Source organism: Mixophyes fleayi, chromosome 1, assembly GCF_038048845.1.
Source record: "Mixophyes fleayi isolate aMixFle1 chromosome 1, aMixFle1.hap1, whole genome shotgun sequence".
Lineage (NCBI taxonomy): Eukaryota > Metazoa > Chordata > Amphibia > Anura > Limnodynastidae > Mixophyes > Mixophyes fleayi.
Genome location: NC_134402.1, coordinates 336281923 through 336295503, shown reverse-complemented (window position 1 = coordinate 336295503; position 13581 = coordinate 336281923). Strand labels below are relative to the sequence as shown.

General features: G+C 43.3%; 1 protein-coding gene across 1 annotated transcript in view; it reads right to left on the bottom strand.

Moving 5' to 3' along the window:
* HNF1A (HNF1 homeobox A) overlaps window positions 1-13581 on the bottom strand; it is a 39232-nt gene that overhangs the window by 13608 nt on the left and 12043 nt on the right. Inside the window, exons 2-3 of the mRNA XM_075215125.1 lie at window positions 4076-4275; window positions 3775-3961 (exon numbers count right to left, since the gene is read on the bottom strand). Coding sequence (XP_075071226.1) covers window positions 3775-3961; window positions 4076-4275 — 387 coding nt within the window. The remainder of the gene's footprint in view (window positions 1-3774; window positions 3962-4075; window positions 4276-13581) is intronic.

Here is a 13581-nt window from a genome sequence, read left to right as displayed (position 1 = left end):
ATTGGCGACCGCCGCAATTCACAGAGCGTGTTTGTTGCTGCTCGTGTCGCTGGAGGTCACATATATCTGGCTCTTTTTTCAACTCGATTGCACTTTTGCGGCACTGCTCATGTAACATGCATATGTGTATAGCAGTATCCTGTGTCAGTGTCTTCTTCCGCAGGAGATGCGTACGAATGACATCATCATAAGTCCCACACACAATTCTGTCCCTGGTAAGCTCACTTGATAGGTCACCATATTCACATTTCTTTGCTAATAGTTTCAATCTGGCAGCTTATGACTGGATGCTTTCAGAGGGGCTCTGTAAAGCAGTGTTAAATGCATGTCTGTCCATTATGACATGTTTCACTGGTAAGCATACCTCATCAAATGTTTTTAGTGTGTCTGCATTCTCCTGATCCTCCCCCTCTGAATAGACAAACATGTCAGCTTTATCTACAGCTTAAGCACCAGGTAAATTGAGCAGGGTCTTTGCCTGTACCTTTTTTGATTTGTCTGAGAGTCCAGCACAGCAGTATACACGCCATTCCTTCTTGAATTTGAGCCATGCGTCCACGATGGTGTCATCAAAAACAAGTGCATCTATGCATCAGAGTCCTTATATCATCGCAGCCAAGCTTCTGACACCATGTAGAACTGTCTGAGTTCAAATCAAGAAGAGACTGGAGAGCTGTGAGAACATGTGTTTATTGGAGGTGGTATGTACGGAGAACTGAAAATGCCTGCCAGGTATTTCCTGTCAGCCAGCACTTCTTGGTTGGCAAGTGGATGGCAGTGATGTCACTTACATCAAACACATATAGCATACATCTACAACCTTTGCCAGCAATAACGTGACATAATCAGGGCCACCGAGAGGGGGGGGGGGGAGCGGGTACTAATTACCCGGGACCGGGCATGTCAGGGGGCCCGGGCCCTTGCGCTGCAAGTTTTTTTTTCTTTCTCTCCTTTTTTTTTTTTTTTGCTTTTTTTTTTTTGCAGGGGGGGGGGGGGGGGGGCTCGGTCGTTGGTGGGGGGAGCAGGCTAGCTTAAAAAAACCCCAAAACATACTCACCTGATCGCGGAGCCGGCATCCCTCCTCTCTGCTGCTCTGTGCTCCATTCAGACTGTCTGAATGCCGGGTGTGATGTCATCATGTCATTCCCAGCATTCAGTCAGTCTGGAGCAATGGAGCACAGAGCAGACCAAGAAAGGAGAAAAGGTAAATGCAGGGAGGAAAACGAGGGGGGGCACGGAGGAGTTAAAAAACGGGGAGGCAGCATAACAGGGGTTAAAAAACGAGGGAGGCATAGAGGGGTTAAAAACGGGGGGGGGGGGGGGAGCAGCATGACAGAGAAGTTAAAAAATGAGGGAGGGGGCAGCATGACAGGGGTTAAAAAACGAGGGGCGGGCATAGAGGGGTTAAAAACGGGGGGGGGGGCAGCATGACAGAGAAGTTTAAAAATGAGGGAGGGGGCAGCATGACAGGGGTTAAAAAACGAGGTGGGGCACAGAGGGGTTAAAAAACGGGGCAGCATGGCACAGTGGGGTTAAAAAACGGGTCAGCGCATGGCACAGCAGGGTTAAAAAGGGGGGGGAGGCATGGTGTGATGAAGGGGAGCCAGATGAAGGGGGCAAAAGCAGCATGGAGGGCGCAGTGTGATCATAAGGCATGGCGATGATGAAGGGGCACATTATTGTAATATTGGAGCTGGAGGAAGGCCTAATTATTTATCGTGGATGGTATTGATTTAACGCCAGGGTTGTTTGGAATGTAGCTATTTTTTTTTTCCAAATAGGGCCCCCAGCATTCCAGGATCCAGACAAGCCAGCAACTAAAGAAACATGCAGCAACAGGTGGTGAAAGTGAGAAGAACAGGTAGGAGAGAGCAGGACAGTATGTGAAATGTTGTGATTCTAGTAGGGACAATGTCAATTTTTGGTGAGTGTTGTGCCCAATGTAAGGTGGAGCCCAAGACTGAACTCTTTGTGTACACACTGCATTTTTTCTATACTACACTTTGGTGCTAGATGTCCTGAAAGCCAGGAGTGCTTGGACATATGTGACGCTCATGAATTTGTTGTATCGGGGCCCTGAATTCCTCTTGGCAGCCCTGGACATAATGTAGTAGTGTAGTCAGTTTACAAATTTGGTCCCACTCCTCCATACAACACCTCTTCAGCCCATTGATCTTTGAGGGTATTTGTTTATGGATACCTCTTGTAAGGTCCTGCCACAGTATCTTAATAGGTTTGGACTTTTACTTGTGGGTTTGGTTAGGATCATTGTACTCTTGCATGATCCAATCTCAGCCAAGCTTCACCTTTTTTTTTTTTAATATTCTATTATGAAAAGAAGTTTATTGTGAAGCAACTTTACAAACTTAAGCCCAACTGCAATATTTTTTATTGAGAGCAGGGGCTTACTCTTGACTGCCCTTCAATGGAAGTCATACTACTTCAGTCTTTTTCTGATGCTAGTCATGAACTTTAACATTTACTCTGCTGAACAAGTACTCAAACTGTCAATGATTCTGATTTTGTATCAGAGTTTCAGCACTTGGTGAGGACTAGATGACATTTTAATGATGTCACTGTATGTAAACAAAAGTATAGATAGACAGGATATGGGGGCATCTGTGCAATATATTGCAGGAAATTGAGAGTTTATCTGCACATTATATAACTAGCATTGGGGGCATGGGTTATCTGTGCAAAACATGTCTGCCAATGGTGAAGATGAAAGCTTGCTTAACACCAGGTTCTAAAGAACAATCATTTTATTAATTCGATTATATGGCATGCTCTTTATAATACCACCCTTGCTGCAACACCAGTTTAGACTTGTGTTTTTAGCCAGCATTATTTTCTGACCTAGGTTTCTCACTACCTTTTTATCTTTGTTCCATAGCTATATTCATAAATCAGGAATTTCAGGATTCATCCTCTAATAAATGTGCATAGAGGGCAATATATATGCTGGGTATTCTAATGATGGCTTTTGTTGAGTAGGTAGTGGCTGTCATAGTTTGGTATGTGTACTGTGGTAGGATATTTGTTTGACACGTTCCGAAAATGAAGTCACATGCTTTATTGCATAGCTACAGCAACCTTCCCAAATTTACCCAGCAAGCTTCATATGACTCTTGTTTTTTCTTACCGGCAATTGATGGTGACATTTTTGGAACATGGGTGGAAGTGTGTCTAGAGAAGCCTTTCTGCAAAACATGCTCTCATCCCCTCGTAACAAATGATTGATAAGAAAGTAAAGTACTTCTACCTGCAATAGGGAAGGGGATTGGTGCAGATGTAGGTGTGGGTAGGTGGAAGTTTTAGCTCACAAGGGGAGAAGGTCTAATCTGAAAAGACACCATGAACAATAGTGGGGCTTCAAATGGGCTGTTTAACTGCTGTTTGTTGCAGCTATTATCACAGACTGTACAGAAACCTTTCTGTAAAAATGCCTATGTAAATGTATTCCTTTGTAAGTCCATTAGATAAATCATATGGGAAACCATAAAAAAAATATGAGAATGTGTGTGCAGGATACACAAGCACGGGACATGCATCAAAATATTATATATAGCATACGTCTTTGTGGTGCATTTTCGTTCATGTAAATTATAGTGAAGTTAGTTATAACTCTCTCTATCCATGTTCTGTGCATGTAGGTCAGATGGTTGTGCAGCTGCCAGTATACCGGAGTCCTTTTGTTTGCACTGTTGCAGATTTAGCATGTAAAACACATTTTCTCCTATTTGTATTATACACACTTTTCCTGCTCCTCTTTACCTGTTGCATTCCTCAACAAGTGCCTCACGTTCCTCTTTGCTGGGGTTTTTCTGTCGTTCATAGGCCTGAAACAGGATGTGCTGTGAGGCTGGGCCCCACTTGAATCGATTCCTTCTCATTTTTTTATTTGGCACATCATCACAGGCAATGTCATCTGTCATCATGGTTTGTCCTGCATGTGTGAACTCTGTCACCAAGAAAATAGAGAAAGATGAGGTCCCAAGTGTCGTCATTCCAACTCTACATGATTACATTTACATATCGTTCCACATACAAGTGTCAGAGCCCAACTCTTACTCACGTTTGGCGATCTCTCGCTGCTTGCCCACATACCAAGCGTACAGGGCTGCCCGCTTCTGGGTTTTCATGGGTGTACCCTTGTTGAGGTGCTGGGATAGATGAGACTGGTTGAGTCCTGTAGTATCCACCACTTCCCGCTGTGGGATGTTGTGCTGCTGCAAGTAAGATTTCACCAGCTTGGCCACATGCCATGAGTCCTCCCTACAAGGTGAAAGTCATACACATTAACACGGTCATATGAACAGGAGCTTAACAATTGATTGCTCTGGTTTAGGTATTTCTTTGCCTACAGAAAACTGTTGCTAAAAATGGTATTCTATAATTAGGATTAGGTTTCAATTCTATGTGAATATTTAGTAAAAATATGGTTATAGTATTCTGTACATAGATACTGGTATGTATATGTTTATATGGCTCCACATACTACACATCATCTTACAATATTAGGAGAGAAAATACATTATGGTTGAAGTTCCTGCCCAGAAGAGCTTACATTCTGCATAGTCACATTTGTTGATATTAGTAGCAGTAACTAAAGCTAGGTACACACTACACTGTTTTCGTCCAATAATCGGCTCAAACAGCCGACATACGACCGCTCGTTCAAAAGTCGGGTCAGTGTGTGAAGTGACACGATGGTCGAAAGTCTGCCAAAATGGACGATTATCGCCTCATTTGGTTGGTCGTACCGTTTAATATTTTCGTTCCAATCTCGTTTCCGCTGTGTAGTGTGTATAATAAACTTCCGACCGATCCACAACAGTGAGTACGAAATTACAATCATTGCTCACGACAACATGGCTGTAAAAAGTCGCTAAAGGGACGTTCGCTCTTCCTTTTATCGTCCTAAACAAGGCTAGTGTGTATGCAGTACATGGATCGAGCGATCAGACCATCGATCGCATGTAAAATTGCTTGGCATAAAAAGTTGGTGGAAATTTCTGTAGTGTATTCCCAGCTTAAGTGATGTTTGTGCAGATGAAGGGAAACCGTGTCACCAAGTAGCTAGATTTAAAGATAAAAATAATGTTGACATCAATGTTACCATTTTCTCTTCTATGAACTGATGATAATGGTGTCCAATCATCATCCTCACTTATTTATATAGCACCACTAATTCCGCAGCGCTGTGCAGAGAACTCATATCAGTCCCTGCCCCATTGGGGCTTACAGTCTAAATTCCCTAACATACATACACACAGACTGACGTCAATTTGTTAGCAGTCAATCAACCTACCAGTATGTCTTTGGGAGAAAACCGGAGCAAACCCAAGCAAACACAGGGAGAACATACAAACACCACACAGATAAGGCCATGGTCGGGAATTGAACTCATGACCCCAGTGCTGTGAGGAAGTAGTGCTAACCACTTAGCCACCATGTCCAATGTATTACTTTTGATAAATAGAATAATGAACTGAGGTCATGTCTAAACTTGCCCTGGGTATGATACAACACTTTCAATTAATTAATTACCCCCATGAGCTGTAGTTGAAAAAGAAAAGTGGCTGTAAAATCAGAGCATAGTTCTGGCCTCCACCACAATAGCTCTGCGTGCAGGGACAAATCCTGCCCACCCTTCTCATCTTATGTGACGGATTTGTTAGTCCTGAAGGTCTTACTTGCTGGTACTTGCGTTGCTAAGTTAGGAGATGCGAAGTCTAAAACACCTCCGGTCTTTGCTAGGGACCCCCGCAAGGGAGTTTGGGGTTCACTGCGAGAGACGTGCAGGTCGCGGCCCTCCCAGTTAGCTACTAGCGAAGTAACAGGTGAATACACGTTGTCGTGTAGTCCGAGGTCAGCTCACTAAAATATGGAAGGAGGTTCATTCTTCTCTGTTACAGGCTTCCTACAATTACAAAAAATTTGCTGATCGCAAACGTCAAGCAATACCCAATCTCATACAAGGGGATAGAGTCTGGCTTTCCACTTGCAACCTGAGGCTTAAGGGTACCATCCATGAAGTTTGCCCCTCGCTACAGTGGTCCTTTTCCCATAGAACGAGTCATCAACCCAGAAGCTTACAAACTCAAACTTCCTATATTGCTATAAATCCCAAACTCCTTCCACATATCCTTGTTGAATCCTTTGTTCTTGTATAGGTTCATTCTATACTCCCTAAGTATTCTAAATAGAGATGGTCACTGACCCCCGTGTTTTGGTTTTGGATTCGGTTTTGGATCTGGATTACCGTCGTGTTTTGGTTTTGGTTTTGGTTTTGCAAAACCGCCATTGCGTGTTTTGGTTTTGGTTTTGTTTGGTTTTGTTTTGCTATTTTTTTGGAAAATCCATGTTTTTGGGCCTAAATTAACCCAATTTAGTGCTCCAACTGTTTTAGAGACAAGTAATCTAATTGTTGAGGTAATAAATCATCCAAAAAAACAGTTTAATTCTTCGTTGGTAGGCCTATTCTACACACAAAACAGATTGTCTTCCTCTCCATCTATGCATATTGGCAATGCAGCCATCGTCTTTGAATGTATATTACACCCTACACTTATAGTTAAATATGTAAAGAAATGGAAAAAGCCAGTTTGGTTTCTGTCTCTCAAGGCCCCCCTCTACTTGTATAAAATACCAAAAAATTCAGCCATTATAGACTGTACAATATTAATTGACATGGAGAAAGCCAGTTTGGTTTCTGTCTCTCTAGGCCCCCCTCCACTTGTATAAAATACTAAAAAATTCAGCCATTATAGACTGTACAATATTAATTGACATGGAGAAAGACAGTTTGGGGTCACTCTGTCTCTCTAGGCCCCCCTCCACTTGTATAAAATACCAAAAAATTCAGCCATTATAGACTGTACAATATTAATTGACATGGAAAAAGCCAGTTTGGTTTCTGTCTCTCTAGGCCCCCCTCCACTTGTATAAAATACCCAAAAATTCAGCCATTATAGACTGTACAATATTATGAAAAATGGACAAAGCCAGTTTAGGGTCACTCTGTCTATGACACCCTACCCTTAAGGATAAATTGCCCTAACAGCAGCCTTTCAAGATGGTATGTGATATGGAAATGCCACAAGTCCCTTTCCTCTTTGGGGGTAGATTGCACCCTACACTTACATAGAAAGTTTTAAAAAGATGTTATCGGCATCATCTTCAGCTTAATCCTCACCCTCATCAGTGTGTACGTCATCATCACAGACTATCAATTCATCGCCGCTTGAATCCGCCATTAGAGAACAGTCAGTGCTTGGATGTCTTGGATGGTGAAGGCCTTCCTCGTGGAAGATGTAGTTCATTTTTATAAACATCATTTTCTCCACATTTTTGGGAAGTAACCTTCTACGGCGATCACTGACTAAGTTCCCTGCTGTGCTGAACACTCATTCAGAGTACACACTGGAGGGTGGGCAGCTTAGGTATTGCAAAGCAAGTTTGTACATGGGTTTCCAAATGGCCTGCTTTTCTTCCCAGTAAGGAAAGGGACTGTCTGACATTTCCATATCAACTACCTCTTGAAAGTAATCCTCCACCATCCTTTGCATGTTTATACTCATATTGGATGGAGTTATGGGCAAAGTGACACATTTTTTTGAAAAATCCTTCAAACCAGCCCAGATGTTAAATTGTTCTGGTCTGCCCCCTGTGTCTTCCCTGCTTCTTTTTTGGAAATTTAATTTTTTACGAGCAACAGCTTGAGAAAGTGAAGGAGGACACGTCGTCAAGCCGAGGCCCAGTTCAGCGGCCAACTTGCTGAGCAATAGCTCCTTGCAAAAGTTCACATCTCGCTCATTTACAAGTAAAGACTCAATGTAGGTTTTAAACCTTGGATCAAGCACAGTGGCCAAAACGTACTGATCCGAGTTCAAGATTTTAATAACTCGAGGATCATTGTGAAGCGAATTAAGTACTTGATCGACAAGGCCAACATACTTTGCTGAATTGCTTGCTTTCAGCTCCTCCTTCATTTTCTCAAGCTGCTTTTCCAATAGTCTAATTAAAGGAATGACTTGGCTCAAACTAGCAGTCTGCACTGACCTCACATGTCACAACTTCAAATGGTTTCAGCACCTTGCACAGCACTGAAAGGATTCCCCACTGTGCAAGAGTGAAATACATCCCCCCTCCTTTCCCAATGTCATGACTTGTGCAATATGCTTGGATGGCTTTGCGCTGTTCCTCCATCCTCTGAAGCATGTACAGGGTGGAATTCCACCGAGTTACCACCTCTTGCTTAAGTTGGTGGCAGGGCAAGTTAAACTGCTCTTGGAGCTGCTGTAATCTCCTACATGCTGTGGCTGAATGCCTGAAATGGCCTGAAATTTTACGGACCACCGAAAGCATCTCCTGCACCTCACGGTTATTTCGTAGGAAGCTCTGCACCACCAAGTTGATGGTGTGAGCAAAACAGGGAATATGTTGGAAATCACCCAGCTGTAATGCTCGCACTATATTGTTGGCGTTATCTGAAATGACATACCCTGGGGAGAGTCCGAGTGGTATAAGCCATGCATCAATCACATCTCTCAGTTTGCGTAACAAATTGTCAGCCGTATGCCTGTTAGTGAAGCCGGTGATACAAAGAGTGGCCTGCCTGTGACAAATGTTACGTAGTGGTGTACATGCTGCTGCTGTTCCTGCTGGTGAAGGTGAATGACCAACCCAGTGGGCTGTCACAGTCATATAGTCTTTGGTTTGGCCACTTCCACTTGTCCACATATCTGTGGTTAAGTGAACAGTGGGCAGAATGGCATTTTTCAGCGCAATCTCTACATTTTTACACACTTTTTGGTATAGTTGTGGAACAGCTTTACGGGAGAAATGGTGTCGCGATGGAATTCTGTAACGCGGACACAAAACCTCAATTAACTGTGAAAAACCAGCTGCGTTTATTGTGGAGATTGGACGCAGATCTAACACTAACATTGCAGCCATGGCGTCTGTGATTCGCTTGGCGACTGGGTGACTGCTGTCATATTTGCTTCCCCTCGCAAATGATTGTTTCACAGTTAATTGCTGAAATGTAGGACTGCTCATTTTATTAACCTGCCTCTGGGATGACGATTCACCCCCAGCAGCAGCAACAGCAGCAGCAGGACTAACGCTTTCTTCAGAGGAATCAATAATAGTGCCGGAGTCATCCAGCCTTAAGTGGGATGCCGGGGCTAACTCCGAGCGCTACTGAGGATATTGATGAGGATGGTGTGGTGGGTGTATTTTGTAGCCGTCGGTATGTCGGTGAGCGGAGGGTCTTAGCTGATGAGGGAGTGCTTGTATTCTTTTGGGAAGAACTTTCAGCTTTTCCCAACACTTTGCCATGAACTCTCGTTAAATGGCGTAACATAGACGAGGTTCCAAGATGGTTAAGCTCCCTCCCTCGACTGACTGTGGCTTCACATACACTACAAATGGCTATACAATTGTTGTCTGGATTTGGGTAGAAATAATTCCACACATAAGAAGTGGATTTTTTTGTTTTATGCCCAGGCATGACAATGGCCTTTTTCTTGTCACGTGCCAGAACTTCTGCCACTGGTGCAGGACTTACACAAACAACCTCATCCTCATCAACATCCTCATTAGCGCCCTCGTCGCCTACACAAATCTCCCCCTCATCCTCTTCTAATTCCAAAGTGGCATCCTCAATTTGGGTATCACCGGCTACACTCGGGCTATTAAGGCACACATCAGCAGAATGCTCACGATTAGACATCCCACTGTTGGATGGACTCTCCACAGGGATTGTTGTCATTTGTGAATCAGAGCAAACATTATCCTCTAATGCCTTACTGTTATCTTGCAGCTCGGCTTTGACGCATAACAGTAGTTGTGCACCAACTGTAGGCTCGGTAACTTTTTGGGATCTGCCACTAATAGCCAAAGGTGAAAGCCTCACTCTCTCTTTGTCACTGCGTGTGTAGAATGGCATGTTGGCAATTTTTTTTTTATCGTCACTTAACTTTTGCTCAGTTACACTTCTTTTTCGCTTCAATACAGTAAATTTTTTTTTGGTTTTTGTTTTTTGCACTAATTTGAAAACACTGTTGTTTGACATCGCCTTGGCCAGATGACGTACTGGGAACACTAACATCAGGACTGGTGACAGAACCTGGTTGCTCATTCAGATCATATGTGGACTGCTTTGAATCCATTCTGAGCGCAAACCACTGGGGAGTGCTAAAAATTATTTAGTAGATACTGCTGACAGTTATGACTTTTGACAGCCAGAAATATTAATGCACAATTAGGGAGGACACCCCAAAAGCACTGAGGAGTGCTAAAAATTATTTAGTAGATACTGCTGACAAATATGACTTTTGACAGCCAGAAATATTAATGCACAATTAGGGAGGACACCCCAAAAGCACTGAGGAGTGCTAAAAATTATTTAGTAGATACTGCTGACAGATATGACTTTTGACAGCCAGAAATATTAATGCACAATTAGGGAGGACACCCCAAAAGCACTGAGGAGTGCTAAAAATTATTTAGTAGATACTGCTGACAGATATGACTTTTGACAGCCAGAAATATTAATGCACAATTAGGGAGGACACCCCAAAAGCACTGAGGAGTGCTAAAAATTATTTAGTAGATACTGCTGACAGATATGACTTTTGACAGCCAGAAATATTAATGCACAATTAGGGAGGACACCCCAAAAGCACTGAGGTGTGCTAAAAATTATTTAGTAGATACTGCTGACAGAAATGACTTTTGACAGCCAGAAATATTAATGCACAATTAGGAAGGACACCCCAAAAGCACTGAGGAGTGCTAAAAATTATTTAGTAGATACTGCTGACAGATATGACTTTTGACAGCCAGAAATATTAATGCACAATTAGGGAGGACACCCCAAAAGCACTGAGGAGTGCTAAAAATTATTTAGTAGATACTGCTGACAGATATGACTTTTGACAGCCAGAAATATTAATGCACAATTAGGGAGGACACCCCAAAAGCACTGAGGAGTGCTAAAAATTATTTAGTAGATACTGCTGACAGATATGACTTTTGACAGCCAGAAATATTAATGCACAATTAGGGAGGACACCCCAAAAGCACTGAGGAGTGCTAAAAATTATTTAGTAGATACTGCTGACAGATATGACTTTTGACAGCCAGAAATATTAATGCACAATTAGGGAGGACACCCCAAAAGCACTGAGGAGTGCTAAAAATTATTTAGTAGATACTGCTGACAGATATGACTTTTGACAGCCAGAAATATTAATGCACAATTAGGGAGGACACCCCAAAAGCACTGAGGAGTGCTAAAAATTATTTAGTAGATACTGCTGACAGATATGACTTTTGACAGCCAGAAATATTAATGCACAATTAGGGAGGACACCCCAAAAGCACTGAGGAGTGCTAAAAATTATTTAGTAGATACTGCTGACAGATATGACTTTTGACAGCCAGAAATATTAATGCACAATTAGGGAGGACACCCCAAAAGCACCGAGGAGTGCTAAAAATTATTTAGTAGATACTGCTGACAGATATGACTTTTGACAGCCAGAAATATTAATGCACAATTAGGGAGGACACCCCAAAAGCACTGAGGAGTGCTAAAAATTATTTAGTAGATACTGCTGACAGATATGACTTTTGACAGCCAGAAATATTAATGCACAATTAGGGAGGACACCCCAAAAGCACTGAGGTGTGCTAAAAATTATTTAGTAGATACTGCTGACAGAAATGACTTTTGACAGCCAGAAATATTAATGCACAATTAGGGAGGACACCCCAAAAGCACTGAGGAGTGCTAAAAATTATTTAGTAGATACTGCTGACAGATATGACTTTTGACAGCCAGAAATATTAATGCACAATTAGGGAGGACACCCCAAAAGCACTGAGGAGTGCTAAAAATTATTTAGTAGATACTGCTGACAGATATGACTTTTGACAGCCAGAAATATTTATGCACAATTATGGGGGACACCCCAAAAGCGCTGGGGAGTGCCAAATATGAAGAAAAAATAATAAACCTCTATCCTCCTCTCTGCACTAGCGATTTTGGTTAGAGCAATTGCAAGAACAATATTGTATTTTCTGTCCCTGCTCTAATTAGCCTATGACTACACCCTGCTCTCTCCCTCTGTCAAATGGCGATGGATTGCTGTGGAGGCGTGTATTTATAAAGTTGAAGTATCGCGAGAACCGAGTCCCGAGATCCGACGACGTCACAATGACGTTCGGCCTCGATTTGGATTCGGAATGGGCGGGAGAGTACCGAGCTGCTCAGCTCGGTACTCGGATACCCAAAGTTCGGGTGGGTTCGGTTCTCGGAGAACCGGACCCGCCCATCTCTAATTCTAAAATCCAAATTCAACGAGGAGTTGAATATGAAGTAGAAAGGATACTCGATTCACGGATTCTTCACAGTCATCTGCAGTAACTTATCAATTTGAGAGGTTATGGTTTAGAATAAAGAGCTTGGATTAAATCCACTGATGCATATGCTCCAAGTTTGGTCTGTATTTCCATGCACAATTCTCTCTGAAGCTTAAGAGGTCCAGGGTCCACCCACAAAAGGTTGGGTACTTGTTACGATCCTCAGCGCTGTCCATACCCGCTGCGGCTCACTCTCCTCTGCCTCCGGTGTCCTGGACGTCTCCTTGATGACGGACGAATCACTTGTGGCTTCCGGCCTGTACCGCTGCTAGGGCAACTGCCGGATGCCGTGTCTTGGCGGGGAAATTAGCCGGGAGCGTGCACATTAAATAATATTTTGTTATTAGCCTCCTGGGGCTGATTAAGTTAGGCTGGGGTGCTCTGCTCCCATTGGCTGCTTTGGGTATTTAAGGCATTCCTGTGCTGTTGCTGACCTGCTGTTGGACTTTTGTTTGCCTGATCACCTGTTGTGACCCTTGCCTGTACCTTGGACCTTGCCTGTTTGCCTGTTGTCCTGACCTTTTGGCTTGAATACTGGACTCCGCTGTTTCACTTGTAACCCTGACCTCTCATCATCATCATCGTCATTTATTTATATAGTGCCACTGATTCTTCAGCGCTGTACAGAGAACTCATTCACATCATTCCCTGCCCTATTGGAGCTTACAATCTAAATCCCCTAACACACACACACACACAGACACACAGACACACAGACACACAGACACACAGACAGAGAGACTAGGGTCAATTTTTGATAGTAGCCAATTAACCTACCAGTATGTTTTTGGAGTGTGGGAGGAAACCGGAGCACCCGGAGGAAACCCACGCAAACACGGGGAGAACATACAAACTCCACACAGATAAGGCCATGGTCGGGAACTTGGATACCGACTTGCCTGTCTGCTACGGACCCCTGACCTCGTTCTGTCTCTGACCACCCGCTGCAGTCTTTGCTAGCGCCTCTGGTTCCATCTGAGCTGTGGGCATCATTGATGAGCTTTTACTACACTGAGTTTAAGACCTGGGGGCATCCAAGTACCTGTGAGCACATAAAGCTCTACGGGAAAGGCGGCTGTTAAAGGTGAAGACCTCAACACTATCTGTTCTAAAAGCTCATCTTAGTGGTCGCGGGCCCTAACATTA